This window comes from Gobio gobio (genome assembly GCF_949357685.1).
Source record: "Gobio gobio genome assembly, chromosome: 7".
Taxonomy (NCBI): domain Eukaryota; kingdom Metazoa; phylum Chordata; class Actinopteri; order Cypriniformes; family Gobionidae; genus Gobio; species Gobio gobio.
In genome coordinates this window covers 45,967,342-45,989,082 of record NC_137103.1, presented here as the reverse complement: position 1 = coordinate 45,989,082, position 21,741 = coordinate 45,967,342, and the positions used below count along the sequence as shown (strand labels likewise).

At 38.5% G+C, this 21,741-nt stretch overlaps 2 protein-coding genes across 3 annotated transcripts in view; both read left to right on the top strand.

Moving 5' to 3' along the window:
• The window catches only part of tfpia (tissue factor pathway inhibitor a), a 1,059,262-nt gene that overhangs the window by 56,138 nt on the left and 981,383 nt on the right, over window positions 1–21,741 (top strand). The window lies entirely within an intron of this gene.
• calcrla (calcitonin receptor-like a) overlaps window positions 1–21,741 on the top strand; it is a 56,110-nt gene that overhangs the window by 11,618 nt on the left and 22,751 nt on the right. The window contains exons 1-7 of one of the 2 annotated variants that reach the window (XM_079821890.1): window positions 13,196–13,212; window positions 16,638–16,724; window positions 18,213–18,366; window positions 19,032–19,145; window positions 19,801–19,913; window positions 20,014–20,105; window positions 20,186–20,312. In XM_079821890.1, coding sequence (XP_079678016.1) covers window positions 16,671–16,724; window positions 18,213–18,366; window positions 19,032–19,145; window positions 19,801–19,913; window positions 20,014–20,105; window positions 20,186–20,312 — 654 coding nt within the window. In that variant the 5' untranslated portion in view covers window positions 13,196–13,212; window positions 16,638–16,670. Of the gene's footprint in view, window positions 1–13,195; window positions 13,213–16,637; window positions 16,725–18,212; window positions 18,367–19,031; window positions 19,146–19,800; window positions 19,914–20,013; window positions 20,106–20,185; window positions 20,313–21,741 lie in introns of those variants that run through there. The other variant, XM_079821889.1, reaches the window with a different exon arrangement.

The window sequence follows — 21,741 nt, the reverse complement described above, 5'->3', positions numbered from 1 at the left end:
TAATGATCTGAGCTGAAGCACATGGAGCAGGTGCACTTAGGGCATCCGAATCCACTTTTGCTAGTTTTACGACAGAAAAAACAGTCGGCGCGCCAGGCACATGGTCCAAAAGGGTTTAACCTAAGTCTCTTAATGAGTCATGGGTGTAACGTGCAATAAACCAATCAGCGTGTCATCTCCCATTCCCTTTAAAAGCCAGCTGTGCTTCCACCATGGGGGATTCACAATTTACATGGCGGAATTTGCGAGCGGAAAGACTGAACGCTTCTCCAGAGAGGAATCCTTTTATTTTTATATTTTAAAATGTTTGTGTGCTGCTGCGCATCCTTGTGTGTATAATAAGCAGAGTGTACGCATGTTGTGCACCCGCCTATAGGCGCATATTACTAACGCGGCCTTTAAATAACACAAAAAATACTGCGCTATTGATTTTAGACCAGGTTTTTGTTGGTCAGTGGCACAGTTCACCTCAAAATAGCAACTTACCAATGCGCCTGAATACAACAATACACCCTCATTTTCAGACCAGCACGCCCATGGGCGAACAGATGTGAGCGAGTGCATTTGCTATTTAAAAAATGTGGTGCTGGACGTGAAAATGATAACTGCGTCGGGCTGAAACTAGCAAAAAATACTTGTGAGCCTGGCGTCGCATTGCGCCAGGTGTATTATAGGGCCCATGATCTAAATTGAAAATTATAACAAAAATGTAAAAAATTATAATACTATATATAAAAATTATATTACATAAATAGTATATAAGTAATACTAAAATAGCACTTCTCAGGAAAGAAAATGCTTTACGCTTATGTGCTTCTATCAATTACATGCAGTCAATTGTCACTTTTCTTAAAACCCTTCATGTCACGTATAAAAAAATAATTTGGTTCTAGTCTAGAATAAATTGTCTGTTCCAAGACGCATGCTGAGGAAAGAAGAAAAAGCCAAAAGAGCAATTTTAAAGATGTTCTTTATCACATCATAAGTCTTAGAATATAGAGCATGAGCCAAATGACTATTTTTATGGCACTTTGGTCCTTTTTGAAGCTTGACAGCTGTGGTCACTATGATCAGCCAATGGATTTGGTTAGCCCTTTGGTTTTCCCATGTAAAAATAGCAGTAATAAGTTTGGAATAACATTGGGGTAAGTAAATAATGATATAATTTTCTAGGATTTCAATTCAATATATTTTAAGGAGTGTTTATCTTGAGTGAACAGTTGCAGTGTTTACATATGCATCTCTAATGGAAATGAGATGAATACAAATTGTGTGCGGGGCATATTTACATCAATAGATGTGCCACTGGGTCTGTGCAAGCATGTATCTGAGCGATAAGACTAATCGTCGCAGATCACATTGTGGGAGTTCTGAGCGAGCTGGGGTTATTCTGAAAATAGGAAAAGGTAATTGCGAATGCTTAGAAGGAACTTGGAGTTTACAGTAAGTAAACATCCTTTGGTCACTGTAGGATGTTTCAACTGGATTCAAAACAATAGTGCTGATAAGCAGAAGGAAAGATTTATTACAAATGTATACACAAGTACACCCTTTTTGGGTCAGTAAGGTGTTTTTGCTCACCAAGGCTGCATTTTTTGATAAAAAATGCTCACAAAACATTTCTTATTAATATCAATGTTGTAAAAAGTTATGCCATTTCATATTTTTGTGAAAAATTTCTTTAAAAAAAAAAACAATCTTACTGACCCCAAAGTTTTGAATTGTAGTGTATATTGTCTGTTGTAGGATAAATATTAGTAGATAATAAATTATATATAATTAATAGTAAATAATAGTGAACTCCTGTGCCACTATTGGCTTTTCATAGAACTTCACACATGACTGATAAATGTATGATACATGGTCTGCTCTGCTGAATTAAGTAACATGTCAAAGTCTTATATATTACCCAATGAGGTATTAAGGGAGATTGCCTGACCAACAAAGTGACCTCGATCGCAACACACACGTGGCAGTTTGGAACGCTCATTTATCAGACTGCATGTTTGCAGGAAATGGTATCAAGTTTGCTTTTATATGACTAATAGCCCCAACAAGTGATATTTAAGGAAGAGTTATTGGATTTCCGTTTGTAAGTGTAAGGATGGAGATGATTGGTCATTACACAGAGGAGTGTGCGTGCACTTAGCCCTTGATTATTTCCTGCCCATTCTGAATTGCTCTGCACTTGATGTGGCACATGAAGAATTTCAAAAGGGGAAACTATTTAACTTGTGCAATGACTACAACACAATGTATTGGTAACACTTTACAATAAGGTTGTATTAGTTAAAGGGTTAGTTCACCCAAAAATGAAAATTCTGTCATTAATTACTCACCCTCATGTAGTTCGACACCCGTAAGACCTCCGTTCATATTCGGAACACAAATGAAGATATTTTTGTTAAAAGCTGATGGCTTAAAAAGGTTTCAGATAGGCCTCCATTGGCATTCAGTACATTTACACTCCCAAGACCCATAAAAGGCACTTAAAACGTCGTTACAAAGTCCATCTCACCACAGTGACTCTACAATAATTCTACGATGCGATGACAATAGTTTTTGTGCGCAAAAAAAAATCAAAATAACACCTTTATCCAACTTGTTCTTGTCTTCCGTGTGTGCCTCCACGACGCATGCACGAGAATATGACGCAGATCCGGCGTTCGGACACATGACCCAGAAGCGATTTGTTTACAAGCAGAGGAAGACGCGCGTATCTAAGCTGTTGAATTCTACATTGATCGTGCTTTAGGTCTCGGCGTAGTTCTCAAAATGGGGTTAAAGTGTGCATTTCATGGATGCCCGAACCCCGGCGCTACGTCATATTCTCGCGCATGCGTCGTGGAGGCACACACGGAAGACAAGAACAAGTTGGATAAAGGTGTTATTTTGATTTTTTTTGTGCACAAAAACTATTGTCGTCGCATCGTAGAATTATTGTAGAGTCACTGTGGTGAGATGGACTTTGTAACGACGTTTTAAGTGCCTTTTATGGGTCTTGGGAGTGTAAATGTACTGAATGCCAATGGAGGCCTATCTGAAGCCTTTCTCAGCCATCAGCTTTCAACAAAAATATCTTCATTTGTGTTCCGAAGATGAACGGAGGTCTTACGGGTGTCGAACTACATGAGGGTGAGTAATTAATGACAGAATTTTCATTTTTGGGTGAACTAAGCCTTTAACATTAGTTAATGCATTAGTTAACATGAACTAACTAGGGCTGTAATCAACCAAAGAAAATATTGGTCGACTGAGGTCCTGAAATTTTTGACTAAAAATCGACTAAAAATGACGTTAGGAAAAAAAAACTTTTAATTAATTAGCTGCGCACTGTGCGCAGTACTTGGTGGCCTTGTTGTCTGCCTAAATGAATTATAAATAAACATAAAAAACTAGTAGGCTATTTGCAGTATATTAAATCGTTTTTGAAATGTTTATTTTGGACTGAAATGAGTCTGACACACGAGTCTGTCGGCTCTGACAGCGTTGCATCACATGCACCTGCGCAATATCATAGCCTATGATTTCCGAAAATATATAACTGTTACTATGTTGTCAACTAGTGATATCATCACAAGAACTTTTGAGGAATATGCAACATCATTTAGACAATTGTTTTTGTCATATGTATTACAGAGCTGCCAACTCTCACGCATTGGCCGTGAGACACACGCATTTGAAATCGTCTGTCAAATGCCTGAAAGATGAGTTTATCTATATATCTATATCTATTATCTACATGGTGAGCCGATCATGCTTTCGGTGAGGGGGTTCAAGATAAATGGGCAAATAAATACGGTGTTGCGCGACCTAAAGCTACATTCCGTCTATGAGCGAAGTGGAGCGCTGTGACGCTCATAGGTGCGTTTCCCGAAAGCGTCGTTCGCTAACTATGGTCACAAGTTCCGTCATTATAAGCATAGTTAAACGAGTCGTGTTTCCCGAAACCATAGTTCCAACGAACGTTCGCAAACAGCATCGCAAAGTTGATTTGCATACATTTTGTTCTTGCACTGATGTTAAATTTGTAGCCATTTTGCACTTTAACAGCCAGTTTGAGATATAGGCTATATTTGAGTATTGTGTGTAATGATTCTGACAGTTTTTTCCAAAAAAAAATTTTTCCATCCGTTGTTGAAATGACTGGGGAAAAGTGTCCCATAACCCTGAATGCCTATACTCTTTGAAATCATAATTACATTGCATTATGAAGCTTGAAACCCCAAATATTATAACATTCTTCATGAACAATTATTCAGTTATTTGTAACAATCTCATTGTAAAAAAGAAGAAGAAAAAGAAACATGGTTTCAATGTAGCCAGCTACTTTTTGATAGTAACTTGTAGTGTAGCTATTTTCAAAAGGGTAGCTTGAATATAACTTAACTACTCAAAGTAGTTTTTACTTCAACACTGTTTTTTTAGATCAGCCACAGCAAAAAAGAACCACACAACAGACAGAAGAGCAACAGACAGGACAGACAGTTTTTTTTTCCTTTTTCTTCCCTGTAAAAGTATGCTGGAGGTTGATGTATAATCAATTTGTTCTACTTAGACAAAACCATGCCTCTACATAGTGCTTTAAAATTGTGTGTATGTGTGTGTGTCTATAGGATATACTGTATACAAAGCGTCATATAGATGCATTTTGTCTTAATAGAAATAATTAATTATCAACCTTATCTATCAAAGGCAAAAAAGAAATCAACAACAAAAACCAATACTACCCCATTCAAATGCTGATGCAGAGTGTTTTCTGTGATGTGTGTGTATATAACTATTATATATATATATATATATATATATATATATATATATATATATATATATATATATATATATATATATATATATATATATATATATATATATATATATATATATTATTATATTATTATTATATTATTATTATTTATTTTATTTTTTGTTGCAATTTTTGCTTTGTTCGCGGCAAAATTTTAGTTGGCCCCACCAAATCTCACTCTAAGTTTTTTTGAAAAGTTGGCAGCTCTGGTATTATAATAACTGACAGACACTATGACAGACACTATGATACACAAATAGACTATTAACTTAAAGCTTTTACTCTTAAACATAAAATGCACGTCAACTTTAATAAAAAAGGAATATTTATTAAACAAGCCAGATCAAGAGCAGAAACTAAATAAAGTGCAACTCAAAACAGACAGGGCAACATAACGCATACAAGTTAGCTTACCGTTTTTAGGTGATATGACATGTTTGTCGTCGAGCTGTGATATGCAAACTGTTGCTTGCAAAATTGGCATTCAACTTTTTTTTCCCATTTTTTATTTTTTAAAATTGCTGCCACACTGCTGATGTCTTTGTTGACATGGGAGAAGAGGACTGACTAGGAAAACGCTCTCACAATTAAATAAATAATAGGCCTATACAGCAAAGTAGCGTACTTCAATCTGTCTCTCTTCTCCAGCGGGTTATGCTAATCCAAAATAAGTGAAAACAAGGGGGGTGTTCTGAAGACAGACCTGTGAAACAGGGGTGCTCTGAAAACACCCCCATTAGCAATTAGTGCTTTCCACCTGATGAATTGAATGCGGCCAAGCTGATGAAATGAACGCGGCAAAACTGATTAAATGAACGCGGCCAAACTGATGAAATGAACGCGGCAAAACTGATGAAATGAACGCGGCCAAACTGATGAAATGAACGCGGCAAAACTGATTAAATGAACGCGGCCAAACTGATGAAATGAACGCGGCAAAACTGATGAAATGAACGCGGCCAAACTGATGAAATGAACGCGGCAAAACTGATGAAATGAACGCGGCCAAACTGATGAAATGAACACGGCAAAACTGATGAAATGAACGCGGCAAAACTGATGAAATGAACGCGGCAAAACTGATGAAATGAACGCGGCCAAACTGATGAAATGAACGCGGCCAAACTGATAAAATGAACGCGGCAAAACTGATGAAATGAACGTGGCCAAACTGATGAAATGAACGCGGCCAAACTGATGAAATGAACGCGGCAAAACTGATGAAATGAACGCGGCAAAACTGATGAAATGAACGTGGCCAAACTGATGAAATGAACGCGGCCAAACTGATGAAATGAACGCGGCCAAACTGATGAAATGAACGCGGCAAAACTGATGAAATGAAAGCGGCAAAACTGATGAAATGAACGCTGTAAAAAAATTGACCAATCGATCTGTAATCGAATCAGAATTTTGGTTGAGCCAGAACGTATCGACTAATAATCGACTAATCGACTGGGAGATTACAGCCCTAGAACTAACAATGAACAACACCTCTGTTCAGCAATAGTTAATCTTTGTTAACGTTAGTTAAAGGGGTCATATAATGGTACATGCACTTTTACAAGTTGATTATACGGAAATGTGTGTTGGCAGTGCCTGTACACAACCATCCTATAATGATACAAATACATCCAGTGTTTTTTTTTAATCTCCTTATATGTTTTCCCCTGTCTCAAATCGAGCCGTCTGATCGTGTGACGTTACACGGTGTACGCCCCTCCTACGATTGTTGATTGACAGCAGCGTTTCAACACAGACCCGCCCTGAGCGAGCTGTCATCAGTCCGCCATTGTTGATACTCTGGAGCAGAATGGCGTCTAAGCGACTGTGGTGTTGTGTTGTTGGGTGTAATAACGAACACAGCAGTCATTTTGATGTTCCTAAATCCGAACCGCTGAAGACGCAGTGGCTGAGTTTTGTTTTCAATGGGAATATTCCCCCCGATCAACGTCAATGTTTGTGCGAATCATTTCTCAGCAGACTGCTTTATAAACGATGGTCAATATAAAGCAGGTTTTGCTAATAAGCTGCTCTTGAAAAAAGGATTGTGTTCCTGCTGCACCTCAGGAAGATGTGAGTGTAACGTTTTATTAACCTTTATATTAATCTTTGAAAATCGCTTGCACGCTTCACGATGAATGAGGCTAAAGTTTACAGGGTAAGTTTCATTACGGCATGCTTTCTGTGTATGACGTTCTCAATATAATTCATAATCCCACGTTTATAATGAACAACGCGTTATGGTTGTTTTTACAAACTGTGTACTCGGGTGATAAAGTTAACGTGGTAACACTACACTAAGCTTACTTTTGTAGATGGTTTATAACTGTGTCTGTTACTGATTAAGAAGTACTGTCAAAAAAAAATCTTATAACATAACATCAATCTGTCAGTGAACTAACGTATACATCAGTAAACACATAATATTCGTATCTCACTACGCTACTCTGCCAGTACAAAGATAGATCAAAGTGACATGACGTTAACCAACCATTCAGAAACATCCTGTTTGAACTTCGTTGGGTTCGTCATCTTGTTCCTGGTCCGACTCCGGTTCAAATTGATACGGTTGCTCAGATGTGTCCTCAGAGACTCCCGTTGCTATTATTTCTCGAAAATATACCCTCAACTGTAGTCAAGGCAACACTCCACGTGTGTTGTGGTGTTGTGTCGGGTCGAACTGAACGCCCCATAGAGCAGAGGGGTGGGGTGAGCAAAGCTCATTATCATTTAAAGTCACATACACTGAAATTACTTGCTGAAAACAGAGCTGGTTTTGACCAGGTAAAATGAGTGTTTTCTTACAATAGTAATGACAATTTTTAATTAAAGTATATTACAAACTTTTCATTTAGACACTAAAGAATCATATTAACTTGTACAAAAATGGCATTCTATGACCCCTTTAATAAAAATACAGCTGTTCATGGTTTGTTCATGTTAGTTCACAGTGCATTAACTAATGTTTACAAGACTTGAATAATGCATTAGTAAATGTTGAAATTAACATTAACAAAGATAAATAAATGCTTTATAAGTGCAGTTCATTATTAGTTCATGTAATGTAGTTAACTAATGTTAGCTAATGAACCTTGTAAAGTGTTACAAATGTATTTAGATCAGAGCAAAAGTGAAGACATGATATACTTCAAAACTGCTGTGACAATTTCAAACAAAATCAAACCAAAACGAAGTTTATTTGGAGTTTGTTTCTGGAGTTCCAGAAAACTTTGCTCTTCCATTGGTAGGTGGCGATGACGCAATAGGTCTGTGTGCTCTGCTCGGTCACCGTGATTTTCCCAAGTAACTCATGTTCCTGGATCAACATATTTAGTTGATTCTGGAACAACAGTCCGGTCTGAAAATGTTGTCTATCTATAATCATATCCCTACCCATAACTTTTCTCTAAAATCAGAAAGAAATGATAGGTGTATAATGATGTAGACGCACCTAACCCTGGCTGTAAGCCTAAACTTGACATCAACTGTAAACTTGTCCCTCAAATCTGATTGGTTGATTAGAATGTTTACTTAAAATCGTGCCAATGTTATATTATTTAACTACAATCAAAAAATACAATACAAAGAAAATAAATAAATACTTTGCTCCTCATTTGAGGTAAATCGTGTACTACAAAATGGTGTTTTAATATAAATATAAATTTTCTCATGAGCATTAATCAAGAGGATGTGGACTGTAACAGGAAGTAGCTTACAAGACAGGAGAAAGAACCACAATAATAACCATAAAGTAACTCTAACACTGACTATATTTACATGTGCACCAATAATGTGATTATTTCCACTTAATCGCAGTAAGATGTTTACATGAGACGAGTAAACCTCTTCACTCCTGTTTACATGCAATTTTCATTATTATGATTTTTCGCTTAGAATTGTCATTATTTTTAGCGCCATTATTCACATACCTCAACTCATTCAGTGAGCGTGTTACTGGCCACAGTTTAAATCTACTTTTGTCAAATGCAAAACATATTTCTATGGATGGATTTTTTTTTTCAGTGACATGCCTACAAGTGTCTTCATTTCTATTTTTTCGACCATTAATATATTGCATTATATTTATGTCACGCAAGATTGTCAACATGAAATCAGTCTCTTTAACACCGCGAAAATGAGATGCCTTCTTTACTGCCATGTTTACGAATCTGTGCAAAACTACGTCATCAAAAGCAAATTCACTTTTGGCATAGATGCAATTTAAGTTAAATTTATGCCTGTTTATTGCGATTAAAATCAGCATACACCACAATTTTACTACAATTATGGTTGCTATGAGCTTAATCACATCAATTTGATCAAAGTATTGTTTGCATGAGGTAGTTTCATTTCAATATTGCCTGAATCTCATTATAATCGCATTATGAGGGTGCATGTAAACATAGTCAGTTGGAGTGTAACAATTTATCGTGTCACAATATATCGCAATACAAAAATGCAACAATATGTATCATGGATAGTGACAATCTGTATTGTGTATAGTTCACCCAAAATGAAAATGAATGTGTGAGAAAAAATTCTAGTTTAAGGGTTTGGTGTCAGTACTACATTAAACTACTAAAAATAATGTTGAATATAATGTAAAATAATGCAATGGGGGAATATTCGTGGGTCCTGATAATGCCAAATGTCTTATGTTACCAGTAAAAAGTGGCCTAAATTATTTTAAATACATCCAGTCAGTGACAAAGTCCAAGCATATTCGTCTGAAATAATTCTGTATTTTTAGCTTCAGGGATCATGAATATTGTTATTCTGGTGTCACCATTGTCCTTGGGTTACCAGTACCAAGTCCAAGCCTATTCATTTCCACCCGTAATGTACTACCAAAATTAGCATTTTATTTAACAGTATATTTTTTGTTAACCTTTTACCATGTCTTGGAGTATCGCAATAATATCGTATCGTGAGTTCAGTATCGTGATATGAATCGAATCATGACATGAGGGTATCTTCACACCCCTTATAGTCAGGGACAATCAGCCAATCATATTCCATCCGACTTTAAAAATGTGCATTGCATTTATGTTAATAAAACAAAACTACAATGCATGCTAGAATAAACAGAACATTACCTACAGTGTGGACACTAGTTATCATAAGAGTTTTCATTATATTTTACCTAAAACAAAGGAACACATTACTAATATGTGGCCAAGATTAACTTAAAACTATTAAACAAATTAATAAACAGGCTCATATATTAAGTCATGGAAAGAGTTCTTAATTCATGGTTGTTGTGTCCCGTAAGACTATGTAAGTACTTCAGTATAAAGACGAGGTAAGTATATTGATTTTAACTTCTTTATTTCACACTACTTTACGAGTACACATTAACCATGACTATCTCGCTTCTCTCTTCTTTCTCCCTCTCTTCTCCCACCTTGTACTCACTAGTGCCCTCTAGTGCAATTACACAGAACATAACATTCCCCCCTTACATAAAGTCAGTAGGTGACTTATTCAGTATGTAACCCATAAGGCAATATGTTGTTTAAGACATCAGCATAACAATTGTAAAACTTCAAATCTCTTGATTAACCTAAACAGCATTAATTAGACATATCACTCTAAATACCAATCCAGTACTTTAACAGAATAGAACAAGTACATGTGATTTTCACCTTTTTTTTTCACAATACTTTTTCACAATCATGTTGTCTTTAGACTTCTACTTTATGAAGTCTTTCATCCACACTGGTGGTTTAACGACTCTTTCACTCCTCCTGGGAGTGATTGGACAGCTTTGAGCAGGCGGTTTTGATCCCTGGACAGTTTTTTCAGTTTGATCTGGAAATTTAGTCAGTCTCAGTCCATTCCATTTCTTTCCATCGCTAAGCAAGAATGAACTTGGTCCAATCTTTTCTCGAATCGACAACGGTAAAGTATACTTAGGACTTCCTTTAGGAACATGCTCTGGCTTTCTGATTCTTACTTGTTCCCCCACCTTGAAAGAAACAGGTTTGGCTCTCCTCTTCCTGTCTGTGTATTTCTTACTTTTTTCCTGTCTTTCCTTGACAGCATCTCGTACACCAGCACATTTGTCACTTTTCCCCCTCACAGGAAAAATGTCTACCTTCGTTCTCATTTTCCGGTTATGCAAAAGTTCAGATGGGGATACACCGGTAGTAGCATGAGGAGTAGCACGGTAACTCTGAAGAAACTCAACTACTGACGGTCTCCACGCTTTTCTCATTTGCTCCGCAGATAAGATACACTCTTTCAGCACTCTGTTCCAGCGTTCAACTGCACCATTTCCTTGTGGATGATACACACTTGTACGTAGGTGTTTGATACCACGTTCAGAAAGGAAATCCGAAAAAGCTGAAGATAGGGACTGAGGTCCATTGTCTGTAACAATAAACAAAGGGTTTCCTTCTCGTGCAAACACAGAGTGTAAGAAAGAAGTAACAACCTCAGTAGTGACATGTGAAGAAAAAGCTACTTCTGGCCATTTGCTGTAATAGTCCACCACTGAAATTGCGAAACGACAGCCTGATGCAGCATGTTCAAAAGGTCCGACGATATCAAGACCCAGTTTTTGCCAAGGTCCATCCGGCAAATCTACAGGTTGTAATGGAGCAGGCGCAGTTTTTGCAGATTTGTCATTGAGTTGACAAGTAAGGCAGGTTGAAATCACTGAGTGAACCAACGAATCCATTTTCGGCCACCAGTACAGTTCACGTAACCTTTGTTTGGTTCTGACCAAACCTTGGTGTGTTTCGTGAGCCAGTTTCACCAGATTTGAACGAAGAGCGACAGGAACAATGACTCGATGTTCACCTCGCATGATCAATCCGTTGTATATGGACAGTTCATCACGAATGAAAAAAAATTATGATAGAGCTGGATCTACATCCTTCTTTTTGTGCGGCCAGCCCTTCAGTATTTGCGTTCTAAGTACACTCAGCTCAGGACAAGATTCAGAAGCTTTTGTAAAGTCCTCCATGGACACAGAACGTAACCCGGAAAAGACCGCGGCAACCATTTCTGGTTCTTCCGTGAGTTCAGTCGTCACTGGTAAGGGTATTCTTGATAAGCAATCTGCGGCCTGGTTTTGAGCACCAGGGCGGTATTCAATGTCATACGAAAAACACAGCAACCGGGCTGACCACCTGGCTACTCTCATTCCAGCACGTCCGATTCCTTTTGTAGCCAGCAAGGTAGTTAATGCTTTGTGGTCCGTACGTAACGTAAAGTGATGACCCCATAAGTACGGGCGCCATTTCTCAACAGCAAACATGCAAGCTAAAGCCTCTTTTTCCACTGTAGAGTATTTTCTCTCGGCCGCGCTAAGCGTACGTGAAGCGAAAGCAACCGTGCGTTCTACACCATCTGCATGGAGTTGTGTCAGTACTCCCCCAAGACCATAGTCCGAAGCATCAGTTGACACAATAGTAGGAAGTAAAGGGTCAAAAAGTGCAAGCACTGGGCTCTCCACCAACACAGCTTTCAGTTTGTTAAAACAGCGGTCTGCTTCTGCAGTCCATTCAAACAAAGTTTCAGGAGCATTTCTCAGGAGAGCACGTAACGGTTCCACCTCCGTGGCAAAGTTTGGGAAGAATTTACTATACCACGAGATCAATCCAAGGAATGAACGAAGAGACGAGACATCATGTGGGGTAGGAGCATCGACTATAGCTTCGATGTGAGCAGTGTCTGGTAGAATTCCTTCCTTTGAGATCACGTGACCCAGGAATTTGAGGGACGTTCGGTTGAATGTGCATTTCTGCATATTCAGTGTCAGACCAGCATCTGTCAGTTTCTGAATGACAGTGTGGAGAGTTTTGTCATGTTCAATCTGTGAAGTGGCATAGACTATTATATCGTCCAAATAGTTTCTCACGCCTGGAACGCCTTTTAGCACCGTCTCCATCATTTTCTGGAATGCTGAAGGAGCCGAAGCTAATCCGTAAGGAACACGACAGAATCTGAAAAGACCCTCATGCGTAATAAAGGCAGTGTAGTCACGGCTGTCAGCATGTAAGGGTAGTTGATGGTACGCGCATGTTAGATCAATAGTTGAAAATATAGCTGCACCCCTTAACTCACTCAACAGCTCATCCATGTGGGGTAATGGATGTGTGTCAACTATTAGTGCTTTGTTCGGTTCTCGAAGGTCAACACACAGTCTAATTTTCCCTCCTTTCTTTGTAGTGACTACTATTGGTGAAACCCAGGGGGAAGCATCGATTCGCTCAATAATCCCTTGATTCAGCAGAGATTGTAGTTCCTCTGAAACTGCATTACACACAGAAAAGGGAAGTCGTCTGAGTTTTTGTTGAACTGGAACTGCATCATCACGAGCTTTGACCTTGTGCACGAAGCCCTTCACACACCCCACGGGGTCAGCATTTGCAACACTGTGTACTGAAGCAGAGGTAGTAGAAACAGTAACAGTACAGTCATGGCTAATTGTACATTTCAGTGCTTTAAGAACATCCATGCCTAATAAGGCAGTTCCGTTTTCCACAACGTAGAGTGGAACGGTAGCAGATACTCCATGTAATGACACATTAGCTGTGAGACATCCTAGAACTGGAATGTGTCCTCTCATGTACGTGACCAATTGAACACTCGGCGCAGACAGTGGAGATGTACTGAAATAATGCCTGTACAAAGTCTCTGGCAAAATCGAAACTGCAGAGCCTGTATCCACGACAAACTCGATCTCCCTATACTGGCCTGTGTCAGTAGAAATGTGCACACAACACTTAATCCTGTCATCAGAATTTACACAGTTCATATTGCATATTTGTACTTCGGGCAGAACTGCACGCACGGAAGTTGTCGAACGGCATACTTTCGCAAAATGTCCTGGTTTGCCACATGAATTGCATTTAGCTTTAGATGCTGGACAATCCGATGCATTTGCCAAATGCTTATTAGAGCCACATCTGTAACAAGTACGCTGTGACGCAGTAGGCTTAGTAGTAGTTTTAGGTCTGTCCTTTGTAGTCGATCGGTAATGAGAAGTCTTTGAACTCACCGCCTGTACCGGAGCAATATCTCGAAGTAAATTTGCGTTGTGTAAGGCTTGTGCAATCTGGCATGCAACAGTTACAGCAGCCTCCAACGAAGCGGGCTGATCCATTAGAAGTTTCTCGCGCACTGTTGTAGCGTACGCTTTCTCGATGAGCTGATCCCGGATCATTTCTTCCTCTACTGTACCATAAGCACAATTGACTGCCAATTCTCGTAGCGCTGAAGTGTATTGTGCAATCGTTTCATCCGCACGTTGAGCTCTCTGTCTGAACTGGTGACGTGCAACAACAACGTTGACTTTCGGAACGAAATGCGCTTCCAAAGCGGACATTGCGTCGTCATAAGTCGTACCCGTATTTTGCAAGGTGTAAAAAATACGTTGTCCTTCTGTCCCCAAGCAATGTAAAAGGACTGCGCGTCTTCGAGCAGGTGTCCAGGAATCTCCTGACGCGTTAATAGCCAGCATGTAGTTCTCGAAAATTAGTTTCCACGTGCAGAAGGGTATCGGTGGATCAGAAGCACATGGCAGGAACGGAGCAGGTGTGGGAAGACTCGCCATCGTCGCCAATGTTGTGTCCCGTAAGACTATGTAAGTACTTCAGTATAAAGACGAGGTAAGTATATTGATTTTAACTTCTTTATTTCACACTACTTTACGAGTACACATTAACCATGACTATCTCGCTTCTCTCTTCTTTCTCCCTCTCTTCTCCCACCTTGTACTCACTAGTGCCCTCTAGTGCAATTACACAGAACATAACGGTCACAATATCTTGTCATAACATAACGTATACTTTGGCAATAATTCAAAATAATAATTCATAATTCAGATTTAATTATTCACACCCTAATGCATACAGTAATAATGGCAGACCTCCACTACTGCTATTTAACTTTACATTTCATTTCCAATTTGCCATATTGAGATGTAACTACAGTATAAACACTCCCCCAATCCCGTTTTGCCCACATTTATTGACTAGGGGAGTTATCCAGTCAGTTAAAGCCTATCTGCAAAGCATGCTGGCTAAAGGCCGGCGCTACAATACCTTTGCCACAACTGTGTAAAAGCCAAAAGTGATGTGTTTTTCACTGTGATGTTAACTTTATTAAGTATGGAAAAAAAGATACCCATGTCTTCTTCTTCTTCTTTTTAATCAGAAATAGAATTAGCAATGCATCAGTACAGATACATTTCTGTCCTTTACTAGCATTGAAGTAGGTTCAGCTTGGACATGTGACAGAAAGTGCTGTTTCCTAATCCACCATTTCAACTTCAACTTAATTAACTGTAAATTATTGAAGTACATTTTCTGAATCGGCCTTATTCATCACGTTACATATCCTGTAGGAATTAACTGTGTCCGAACACACCGATTGCCTGATTTTTTCAACATTTCACACAGAAAAAAGTTGGTGTCAAATACATAAATGGGGTGCGTCTTTTTAATTATGTGATTTGATTGTAATGGTGGCATTTTTGTTGAACCTTGTGATCTCATCATTGGTTAGAGAAAGATGGCAACTTGCATCAGCACTGTACACAGTCACGGGTAGTAAAGTTTAGAGGTTGTACAGTACATACAGGATGGTATTGCATTGAAAAAAGTAGCTATTTGTATGTTAACATATCTTATAGAGAAGCGCAGGCTGAATTTCCTCCACATCGTCTTGTCCCGTGAGTACTTAGCTAATTTATCTGTTTCAAACTCAAGCGGTTAAAATGACCATGAGACGCATTTATTTTCTTCCCATGTGGTTGTACTCAAAAGGCTGCATTGGCAAGGGAAAAATAGCTGTTTGTTCAAGTAGTGCAGATATCAACAGAAGATAAAATAATGCGGATATCAGTATCAGTGCAACCAGCCCACAGAACGGCTCACAAAGGCTCTAACCTGCATGTTTATTCCCTCGAATGGAAAAGTAAACACCATTATTTCAGCCAATGACGCAGCTACAAGCAGGGGTCCTTGGGATCTGCCAGTGCAGTTTCATGATATGATGCATTGTGAGTAACATCACGACTGGTTTTCACCATCTGTTTCTAATTTGCAATACCCCCTTTTGCTTTCCTCATGCTCCTGCAAGAGTGTGACCCAATATGAGTATAGCGCAAGTCCAAACAGACCTGAAGACATGCCATACCTTCCATGTGAGCAGTCGAGGGACATTATTTAGTAATATCAGGGATCTTTGCTCCACATTAGATACTCTTTTTACGCAATAGATAAGTGTATTGTGAGAGTCCGTTCTTCTAAACTGTTCTTCAGCAATGGGTTTTAAAGAAACCACTAAATCTAAAGTGCGTGCGTGCTTGACCTGACAAACTATGAAAAATAGCCCTGCTACGTAGGGATCAGTAGTGAATATTCAAGTTATATTCACAATGATTTTGCTGGTGATATAATAAAGCAACATTGTAAATATTGCAATTATTTTATTTTATTTGTGTCATATGAGGACGCAGGGCAAGTGATGTGAATACGTTTTCAGTGAATTTTTACAGAACTCTGATTTCATGATTAATTTGCATCAACACACACACAAAAATGTTTTAAACGTGTTTATACAGTATAAACATATAATTGTTTTAGTTATATTATGCCAGCCTAGCTTCCACATATTCTTAATCAATGCTACAGTAACCATCAGAGACAATGAGTGCGTATTCTGTGCATATGTCTATGTTTATGTGTAGCTAGTGCAGGTCTATGTTTGCAATTGGCTTGAAAAGAAGACAAGTACTTCTGTTTGGGTCAGTAACAGCATAAGAGCCCTTAGAACTGTGCACAGTGTTTTATTGATGTTACCTTCCTTGCAGATCGATAGCGGGTCACTGGAAACGCCAAAGAAGATGACAGCTAGCGACTGGACGATTTGTCTGTTTCTGCTGGGATCTGTCTCTGAGGTGAAAGAATATTTGCCACATCATTTTTATAAACATCTATAATATTGCTGTAGCTTTAAAATATAAAAGTGCTGCAGTGATTACATATTTTTTAGGCCAACCCGGAAGGAAGCATTAACCTGGTTCCCTCGACAAATACGCAATAGGATTTTCCCAGTGGCTTTTATACTATTGCAGAAAAAAAGCGACCAACACTAGTTTATAATTCTTACAAGTTTTGTCGAAATAAAAAGCTAAACGTAGGCTATACGCAAACTACCACCATACCACTGTCACATGATTTCAACATCACCTCCATTAAGCTTCCGACAACTCTTTAGTCTTTACTTAAAAAGCATTCTCAAGTCAATAGCTTGCAAGAGTGTGATTATAAGCACAATGAGGATGTAAAAGCAGACGAGTGAGTAGATGAGTTTACCTGTTCAGCGTTTTGACGTTTAATGCCCCGACAACGTCTGTAATCCCATTTAGCCACTTGTTAGCAACCGCATTTTTCAAGACATGTAAAAGCTATTAAAAAATAATCTGGGAGTATTACTGATGTTGTAGATGTTGTAGAATAATGCATGAAAATATCTTGAGTTTGTGTTACATACCATATTTCAGGCATTTAACTAAAAACCCATTCAAATCTCCCATTGACTTCAGGATGTTGGAACCGGAGTGCTAAAATGCTTACTAATTTCCGGGTTTTGACCTACAAAAATATGTCATCCCTGCAGCTCTCTATTACAATATAGGGAAATGTCTTTGATGGGTAAATGTCTAATGGTACATTATGTGTAACTGAAATACAATAAGAGGGTTTACTAAACAGGGCAAATTAGCGTGAGAGCGCAATTACAAAAAAAGCACAGATGTGAGTGGAAATCTCTGCTTGTGATCTAATGACAACGTGCAAATTATAGAACATAGACGCAGCCAGAACGTTTCCATAATGACCAACGCAATCTATCAAGAGCAGTGCAAATTAGCGTCTGGTTTAAGACAAGCTTTTTTTGAAGTGGTAAATAAATAATGGCGCAAATACCAGTAAATTGACTAGCGCAAACCTTAGTAAATCACCTTGCGTGATTCATTTAAATACTCTCCTCCCATACATTTTTGCGTCTGAAAGGAAAACTCTAACAAATGCATATGCAATGAGGTCAGACACCCCTTTTCAGTGTTAACTTTTCACTTTGTGTCTTTAGTAAATCCTGTCAGTAGTTTTTTAACGCTTAGGGTTTGCGCTAGTGCAAGCTGTTAGTAAATCTGTCCCTAGGACAGATTAGATTAGGTATTTAGCATATGTTTCAACTACAGTTGTTTTTACACTCTGGGGTAGGGAAAACAATACAATCTATACATTTAAAAGTTTCCACAAAGCATGAAACTCTGCTTATAGTGTCACATAAGGCTGTACCTGCCTCTTACAGCTAATAAAAAAAGCTTGTGAAATTAGCCTGCTCTTAGACATGACTTTCTTAATGTGCCTGCTGTATGTAGTTCATTGTTCTAGCCAGTCCTGAGGTGAACGAAAGCCAGCAACAACATCCTCAAAATGTGTACCATGACATCAGTGTTACCAGAAACAAGATTGTGACTGCACAGTTTGAGTGCTATCAGAAGATCATGATGGACAACAATCAAGACAGAACAGGTATAGACACTTCACATATTAGAGTTTTGACAAGATAATCCTGACAAATCTTGACAAATATGATTTGTATAACTTTTTCAATGTTAAAACCCTTTACAGAAATTCATTCTACAATTAGGTTTGGTACAGAAATGACACAGCAGCTTCAATCCAGTCCAATCTAGCCATAACTCTTTTGCTTTTGCACTTTTTACAGCAAGCACTGTAGCACAAATATGTCCTGCTAAATGTGTAATATATAATAATAGTAATTATTCAACGCAATTTTCAGCAAGCCCCTCATATATATTGCAAACTGTGACATCAATTTTTTGTCATCCTGTCTAATTAGTACAGCAAGAACACACAAAGCCTCAGGTGACTCATTTATTCATTGTTAGGGAGATTGCATTTGGCCCCATAGGGTGGCAGGACAGCTGTGAAATATTAGATCTGTTCCAAAACCTTGTGGGCTGCCTACTCCTAGGCTGCATCCTAAACAAGACACAACAATGACTGATTTGGAAAACTCTCCATAGGCTGCGGCACACCAATAGCGCATTGTGGGCTAGATTTAGGAACAGGCAGATAGAACTAAGAATAGTGATAATGAAAATAACAGGAAGTTACGGTTTCCCAGTCTCCATAGAAACCAATAAATGTTTTGGGCTTTTTTCTATATTCAGCTGGCCCAGTGTGCAACAGGACCTGGGATGGATGGTTGTGTTGGGACGATACAGACGCTGGCATCACCTCCGAGCAACACTGCCCTGACTATTTCCAGGACTTTGACCCTACAGGTGAATGTTAGAGATCAGTATAAGGTTTCTTTAACCTGTATAAAGGTCAGTCTGAGCACTTTCTGCTCACTTGCCTTATACACTTTCTTAAAGGTGCAGTGTGTGATTTTTAGCGTAATCTAGCGGTGAGGTTGTGAATTGCATCCCCCCCTCCCTTTCGGAGCACATAGGGAAGCTATGGGGGCCAACATAAGACAAAAATGTTGTCGTCGGAGAGAGCAGAGAGTGACTAGCGCTCTGTAGAGAATTTTGTCCGTTTAGGGCTACTGTAGAAAGATGACGGCGCAAAATTGCGATTTCACTGTAAGGGGAGATAGAAATGGCTCATTCAAAGGTAATAAAAACATAAGAGTACATTATGTAAGGTCTTTATACTTTATACTTAAAACATAGTTATGTATATTATATAGCATTTCTGTCAATAGATCGTCATACATACACTACACACTGAACCTTTAAATAAATGTAATAAAATATTAAATAAATAAGAGGAGTATGACATTCCATACCTCAAAATGTTAAGAAAAGCCAATATTATCAGACATGGTGAAAAGCTTTACTTTACTAATGAATAAAGCTTTTCACCATGTCTGGACTCCATATCTTGATAATACTGATTCTTCTCTCAGTAACATATATTGATCTACCTCTGCAGAAATGGTCTCCAAAATATGTACAGAAAGTGGGCAGTGGTTCTCGCATCCTGAGAGTAACCGCACATGGACAAATTTCACCAGATGTAATTTGCACACTACTGAAGGACGAAGGGTATGAGCATAAACACAAACACTTGAGATGAATATAAACACACGTTTGAATGGGCTTGTAGTATAATCACTTCACGACTGTATTGTTTGTGTGATTGCAGACCGCAATGAACTTGTTCTACTTGGCGTTAATTGGTCAAGGGCTCTCTTTAACATCTTTGCTCATCTCACTTGGCATATTCTTCCATTTCAAGTAAGTGCATTTGTCTCTCTATTGTATTCTTGTTTTAATGCTTATCACAATGATTTCACGTGTCTTTTTTGTGCTTATAGGAGTTTGAGCTGCCAGAGAATTACCTTACACAAAAACCTTTTCTTTTCCTTTGTATTAAACTCCATCATCACGATCATTTGGTTAACAGCGGTGGCAAACAACCAGGAATTGGTTCAGCGAAACCCAGTAAGTGTGTACTGACAGTAACTTAAGTAATATTAACATAAACGTTGTGTCACTTTTGAGTGATTTATGACTCTTGATGATTGATTTATTGATTTCCAGTCTGGAGGGGCAAACGTGTGTTATGTCTATGACCATGTTTCCTTTGATTGTGGCGATTAAAAGACACCCAAGCAAGTGTTACGTTATGTCGACACATCAGTAGGATCAGCAATGTTTGATCAATACTATATATGTTAATTGAGTCAAAATATTTGAGTCAAGACAATCAGGAAGACCATTTACCCTATCAATGTAAATATCTTGTCTGGGCATGTTATTATTAGAACAACTGTGTGTGTGTGTGTGTGTGTGTGTGTGTGTGTGTGTGTGTGTGTGTGTGTGTGTGTGTGTGTGTGTGTGTGTGTGTGTGTGTGTGTGTGTGTGTGTGTGTGTGTGTGTGTGTGTGTGTGTGTGTGTGTGTGTGTGTGCGCGCATCTCAGTAGGATCAGTAGTACCTGAACTATAGGTTAATGTTGGTGCCTACACGCCCGTTCTATTTTCTTCTCGATAAGAAAAGGTGTTATGTTTGGGGATGTCCTTTTCTGGAACATCTGTATCTGTGTTTGCCAACTTCGGCAGTGTTAAAAAGACAAGGAATCAAAACCATTCAACTCACAGTGAAGGATCCTAAATGTGCTTGTGTTAATGTTTTTTACGACAGTTGTTTTGTCTAGAATGAGCCATCATCAAAACATTTCTGGTGATTATCTGGATTCACACACAAAAACATCTTATAATGCTTTATTTAAGAATTTTTAGTTTTTAAAATCACCCCTTGAATAAACAATTAAAGAAATTAAAGAATACAATTAAGTAAAAGTTTTATTCAAAGAAAATAAGCATGCCTTGCTTTTGTGCCATACAAATGTATAAATGTTTAGAATGTTTCTTATTTTACTTATTTTGAAGTCAAATGTGTATTTGTTCATTTGCAACACACACACACACACACACACACACACACACACACACACACACACACACACACACACACACACACACACACACACACACACACACACACACACACACACACACACACACACACACACACACACACACACACACACACACACACACACACACACACACACACACACACACACACACACACACACACACACACACACACACAAACACACACACAGGATTCGAAAAAATTCGACAAGTAAAGTACACAAGTGAAATAATTTATATACACTAAATCAGTATAAGATGTTTTTGTGTGTGAATCCAAGGAATCACCAGAAATGTTTTGATGTGTCATAAAACCATTAACACAAGCACATTTAGGATGCTCTCTTCCCCCATGCCAGGTCGACTCGCAAACACCTTCACTGTGAGTTGAATTTTCTTTCTTTGGAATTTTCCCCCCTGTGGAGCTCAATAG